The following is a 6,234-nucleotide window of genomic DNA, read 5'->3' as shown; positions in this document are numbered from 1 at the left end:
AAACCCTTCACAAATCCTACAGGGGGCCATCCCTTTTTTTTTAAATATCTTAACCTCTAAGCGTGCGCATTCGTATTTCCCGCGTAAGAAACTCATGAACTAATGGTGGCGTCACCTGTCATTACTAGAAAGAACTCCAACATCCCTCGATGTGCACATGGGCGAAGATGTAACAAATCGCCCTTTACCCAAATTCCGACCAGTCAATGTTGAATAGCGCGATTAATTTTTGCATTAGTCATGTTAATAACTAAAATAGCCTCCTGATTGGTTTAGATTAAGCTCTTATGTAAATAAGGCGTTTACTGTATGGCAATTACCACTCCTGTTATTGCCTCCAAAGCAGAAGAGTTCCATCTGGCGGGAGAAATGGTTTCCAAAACAAGAATATTGCGAGAAAATTTATCGAAAAATAGATAAAAGGACAATAGGTGCTAGCCTATATTGACATTTATTGACTTATTTTTCCTGCTGAGATAGATTTTTATGAAAAGTTAATCATGGAGGTCGAATTTGAAACCATGTTTGCTGACGAATTGGATGCTATGAACGATTTGGATGGTGAGTGGTTGGTTGCATTTTTCGATTTGAGTTTGACCACACTCCACACTAGGTATACAGTACAGGGCCACAGTCGTGACAGTGCGGTGATAAAGAGTACATCATACATGTTCAGAATACTAAGACTAAGTGACGAAAATATATAGCGTTGACTCTCGAATCGTAAGATTTGAGCGAGTTCAACTTCAAGAAGAGGCCTGTTCGGGGAAATTGCGGCACAAGGTGAAGGTCAAGAAACCACTAACCAGCTGCAAACAAAAAACTGTGGCAATTCTGCCATACTGGCATGGTGACCATCAATGGCATCATGGTCGATGGACGCGCATTTTTAGATATTAGTCTCCTATATGTGACACTTCATTTATACAGCAGTCTCCCCGCATGCTTAAGAATAGCTGACAAGGCTTAGGCCTATGGCAGCTAGATTAGCCTGGCTTCTAAACAAATCAATATCGAATCGTAAAAACTCATGGAGTCGGATATAGACCCTTTTGTGGCCAGCTGTGGGTTCCTCCGCCTGGTGTAAGGTCCTCTATTATATGACTAGATTGGACTAATGTCACATAAGGAAAGTTAAAAATTGGATTGTTGATATCTCCATTTACAGATAGTTTTCCAAGCACTCCAGCACCCAAGTCAAAGAAGAGTTTGGCCTTCACAACACCCAAAGTTTGCTCTCAAAACCTTGATGACAGTATATTGCCATCCCTCGATGACAGTCCAGTGTCAACTAATGTTACCCAAGTCACATCTTCGAAGCCCATAAGTTGTTCATTGTCATCGAGGAAGCGAAAGGAGTATGAGTTATTTGGACCATTGTCTGATGATGAACCAGAAGAAGATGCAGTTGATGGCATGCTTGATCTCCCAGGCATCGGTAGGTTTTCAATGTCTCAGTCCCAGACGGGCAGACATGTGTTGTGTAAGACTGCGTGGTCCTTTTACGTGTGTCAGGTCATCCCTCATAAACTTAGCCAAACAAAAGTCAAAAGCTGTGGTTGTTCAAACAGGACAAGTCCTAAAAAATATAAGTACTTTGCCGTCTTTGAACACAGACAGTACATAGAACAAGATGTTTGCAATACATCAAATATGGCTGACCAACAAGTCCTACACTGTCTGTGTCCAAAGTAATTCAAAGTATAAAATAATGAGCGTCAATTCAATGCTATAGAAACTCCTAATTAGTCCACTAATTAGGACAATTGCATGTGCCCACAGTTTCTTTTTCAAGCCTTCTTTCTCATTGCTCTCAGAACCAAGAAGAAAAAAACAACGAACACAAAATTCAGGAATTTCCACTTCTGCTGCGATGGTCACAAATGAAGATGACTATTTTGATGACTTTGCGATTTCTCCTCCACCATCACCAGACAAGCCAAAGTCGAAGGATATAAGATCTTATAAGAGGAACACTAATTTGTATGATATCGACCAGGAATACCATGACAGGATCATGGCAAGTAAGTGTCGCGTCACATGATGGAGTAATCACAACCAGAACTGACTATTTGTCTCTTCTTGGAGCTTTAAGCCTGTGATTGTGAGATATCAGGTGTGTCCAATCTTCGCTTAGCTACAACTGTCGCAGGCCAACAGGCCTACTAGGCCTTCGACCGGATAATGATGATGATGTACCCAGTATGTCGAAGCGGCATATCCACTTTTGTATGTTTTGAGAAGATTCAGTTTTCGAAATGAACACTCATTGCCTCATCTGTGGTAGAAGATGCTAGAATGTACTCTTTTGTCTTAACTCTACCAGTGTGTTGTCAAAGTGTATTCGCACAAAGCAATTGGCAACAAATATGAAATTTTGACAAGTACCGGTATCCACTTTGACTTAGCATGAAACAGTATGTCTCCGGCTTGGAATGATCCAAGGGAAGTGTCTTACAGCTCGTGACGTCTTGTTTTTTCACTTTTGCTTTTCTCAATGCCTGTTCACTTGCAGATTATGACTATGAAAGACAACATCTGTTGACCAGAATGCCCGACACAGATTTCATCTCGCTCACGAGTGGCAAGTCTGGGAAACGATATTACCTGGCACAGAAGGATGAGGAAGATTTGACGCAGGAGGTAGGGTCCATATGTGTATGAAAATAGCATTTGGTCTATTGTTTTAGCCACAACAATATAAAGAGGATGTTGTGCTGTCCTGGTGGTATCAGCCAGAATATTGGTCAAGTTTGATGAACCAATGATGCCGGAAATAAATCAGTTATGGATAAATGTGCAGAAAAACGGTTCATTTACCCTAAGTGCAGAGACAAAATGTTTCGTGTTATAATTGAAGGTAGCAGATCTAAACTAAACTAGTTTTATGGAAATTGTCATTTTAACTTGTGAGATATGGATATCCTTCATTGCATGTATATTTACATTCATGGGATACCCTTTTTCCACAGGATATATATGTGTTCATGGGATACCCTTTTTCCACAAGATATATATGTTTTTGGTGTTTGTTCTCTTCCAGCTCAATACAGTGGCCAGCGCGTCGCGTAGTGTCCAGCTGCTCACCACGCCGTACTATGAGCTGAAAATACAAGTTGAGGATGACAAGAGGAAGAGGATTGTGGAAGAATCTGAACGATTGACTCGAGAATTGTTAAGGCGGTGAGTACAAACATATTTCCTAATGTGTTAACCGTGCTGTCTGGTTAGAATGTTACATGTACCTCTCTTGAGTCGATGAAATACCGGAGTTTTCCCTTATGCTGTGAAGAGGTCTTGGATTTTAACTCTTCCAACGATCATACTGCTAATGAGTCGAATCAGTTACCATCCTTTTCAAAATTGATTTGACATGGCCTTGGTTTTGTTACACTAAATCATTAGATCAAACTTGGACATATGTAATCCTGTTTGACTGCTGCAAAATTATTTGCATAGTTTGCCCTAATTTCCAACTCATTTTAATTCCTTTTCCCAGGGAGCAAGAAGAACGTGACGAAATTGATGATGAAGTTGAATCCCGGGATGAATTGGATTTCAAACTTTGGGTGGAACTGTACACACCGAGGGCATACACAGACCTTCTGAGTGATGAGGTAGGCTGCTCTTAGATTTTGTTGGATCAGAATAAAATAGATTTCAGTTCTCATTTGTGCTCAGTACCATAAAAGTCCGGCTCCAAAAATGGTCATTTTCCAAGGAAGCCTGGTCAGCGTACTTCAGCTTCCAAGAAATTTCTTTGGAATGCAAGAAGCAGCTACATGTTACTGTATCACAAGCATTGAAAGAATACAGAGATACTTGAATGGCTGTTTAACCCTTTTTTTGTCCGGAGTCCGATACTTATACCTCTCCCATTTATCGATGATGGCTTCATCACAGCTACGGTAATAATATCCACTACTAAGTTTCCAATTATAAAAATGTTCTTTTTCCCCACTTAGAGTACCAACAGAACCTTACTCAGCTGGATAAAGCTGTGGGACTATGTTGTCTTTGGCAAGGACAAACCTATTAGAAAGACTGCAAAGATCCAGGTCAAGACTAAAGCAGACGGAAAGAAGGAATTTGTCAAGAGAGATTACCGTAAAGAGCAGATGGCAATAGAAGAGGAGCTGGACAGTTTGAACCGACCGAAACATAAAGTGGTGATGTTATGTGGTCCTCCGGGTCTCGGCAAGACAACGCTGGCTCATGTGATAGCACGGCATGCTGGGTACTGTGTCGTTGAGATAAACGCTAGGTAGGAGGCTTATCTACTGGCTCCTTGAGATTGTCCTCTTAACCCTTGAGTGTCCGAAATCACAATGTTTACCGTTAACCAAAGTCCACCTTGATTTCCTACTATAAAATCAGTTTAAACTATGAAGTTGTGCATCAGGCTTGTGATGAGATACATCCAGAAAATGCTTTTATTTGATGATCAGGTTTAAAATTGAACTTTAATTTGAGGCAGTATTTCAGATTGACACAGTGTCAATTAAAACTTGAGTTTGGTGAATGTCGAGTACGGTATCTGGTACTGGACTAACATAGTCGTGATTGTAATACAGTAAGTAAATATGCTCCAAGTGACGTTTATGTGGTAGCCGAGCCTCCCACCTGCCCTCCTGAACCGTCAGAACATGAGGCTAAGGTGATAGATATACACTGGACCCAAGTTGAGACAATTCCCCTGAACAGGAGGTAGTAGAGAAATCGCGTTGGCGACCTACATTTGTATGCTTCTTTAGGTCAAGTGAGAACCCGCAAACAATGCTGACAGCTGGTGTTATTGACCTTTTTCAGTGATGACAGAAGCGCAGAACTATTCAAAAATAAAGTTGAGTCCTCAATTCAGATGCAGGCCGTGATCGGTGACGATTGTCGGCCAAACTGCTTAGTGATTGATGAGATAGATGGCGCCCCTGCGCCTGCTATAAATCACTTGATCGCACAGATCAAAGCGGGTGAAGGTGAATCGAAGTCGGAGCATGGTGAAAAGAAGAAAAAGAAGAAGCAGCCATTGTTGCGGCCCATAATCTGTATATGTAATGATCAGTAAGTTATTCTCCTTTTGTCCTCTTCATTATACTAATTACAATGTCATCATCAGAGGATCAGAGATAGTTCAGTCAAATTAAATAACTTCGGTTCAATCTGCCGTGGCAATGACCTTGAGCTCCAGCAAAGCTCAGGCCATCTTTACAATATCTTGGATTCAAACGTTTCCATCATAACTTATTGGTGGCGTGCAATGCTCCATCACAGCTGAAACAATGATCCATGGCAGATGTCTAGAAATCTTTTTTGAAATTCCCCACCAGGTATGCTCCATCCTTAAAGAATCTTCGGCCGCTTTCGTTACTGCTGCATTTCCCCCCAACCCTCACCACCAGGTTGGCGTCAAGACTTCTAGAGATATCCCGGAAGGAACGACTAAGGGCTGACCTGACCACGTTGCTCGCCCTCTGCACAAAATCAGATAATGATATTCGGTCTTGTGTCAATACATTGCAAGTAAGGTTCTTTCTATCTTCTGTTAAAAATTGAATGATATGTAAGTTAACTTTGTACAAGCAAACGTTATGAATGAAAAATAATACTTTGGTGCAGTACCGGTTGATGTAGCGCTTTGGATCTCAATTCACTTTGCAGCTGATGTCACTAATAGTGGTAGAGGTCTTCAGTGAGGTTCTCTCGAGTATATGTCAGTATCAAGGTGCCGCTCATACAATACTAGGCTACTCATACTGACTAATACAGCTCATTACTTGAGCTCGATTGGTGAAGGACAAAGTGCTAACCTGACTAGGGTTTGAACCCACTAGACTTGAATTGTGAGTCTGTCACCTTACCACCATCGTGTGCCATAAAACACATATGTAATCTACCATTATGAGGTTATTGTGCTGCAGAGCGATTGACCGGAGCCAAGATGTCATCTTGTGATTTGATCACCGGTAACTTTGTCACATTTAAACTTGTTGTGTTCCAGTTTGTGAAAGGTCAGAAACATGAACTGACTATGAGAGATGTGCAGTCCGCCAGTATCGGGCAGAAAGATCTACATAAAAGTTTTATAGAAGTTTGGAAGAGTATATTCACGTTACCTCGTGCCAGTAGGTAGGTTCAAATATAATTAGTGCTTTATTTATAATGAGTTCTTTGTAAAATATTGATCTTGAGTTGGGTTTTTTATGTATGTGTGGGGTAATTTATCTCCTACTTCTT

At 41.0% G+C, this 6,234-nt stretch overlaps 1 protein-coding gene across 1 annotated transcript in view; it reads left to right on the top strand.

The window, feature by feature from the left end:
• Positions 1 to 449: 449 nt before the first annotated feature.
• Positions 450 to 6,234, top strand: part of LOC135485898 (chromosome transmission fidelity protein 18 homolog) — a 29,023-nt gene continuing 23,238 nt past the window's right edge. Inside the window, exons 1-10 of the mRNA XM_064768264.1 lie at positions 450 to 561; positions 1,169 to 1,438; positions 1,818 to 2,024; positions 2,516 to 2,643; positions 3,044 to 3,183; positions 3,500 to 3,617; positions 3,966 to 4,264; positions 4,810 to 5,061; positions 5,328 to 5,520; positions 5,999 to 6,126. Of these exons, the coding sequence (XP_064624334.1) occupies positions 501 to 561; positions 1,169 to 1,438; positions 1,818 to 2,024; positions 2,516 to 2,643; positions 3,044 to 3,183; positions 3,500 to 3,617; positions 3,966 to 4,264; positions 4,810 to 5,061; positions 5,328 to 5,520; positions 5,999 to 6,126 (1,796 nt within the window). The 5' untranslated portion in view covers positions 450 to 500. The remainder of the gene's footprint in view (positions 562 to 1,168; positions 1,439 to 1,817; positions 2,025 to 2,515; positions 2,644 to 3,043; positions 3,184 to 3,499; positions 3,618 to 3,965; positions 4,265 to 4,809; positions 5,062 to 5,327; positions 5,521 to 5,998; positions 6,127 to 6,234) is intronic.

Source organism: Lineus longissimus, chromosome 1 (genome assembly GCF_910592395.1).
Source record: "Lineus longissimus chromosome 1, tnLinLong1.2, whole genome shotgun sequence".
Classification (NCBI taxonomy): Eukaryota; Metazoa; Nemertea; class Pilidiophora; order Heteronemertea; family Lineidae; genus Lineus; species Lineus longissimus.
Note: the sequence above shows the minus strand (reverse complement) of the source record. Positions and strands in the feature narration are given on the sequence as shown.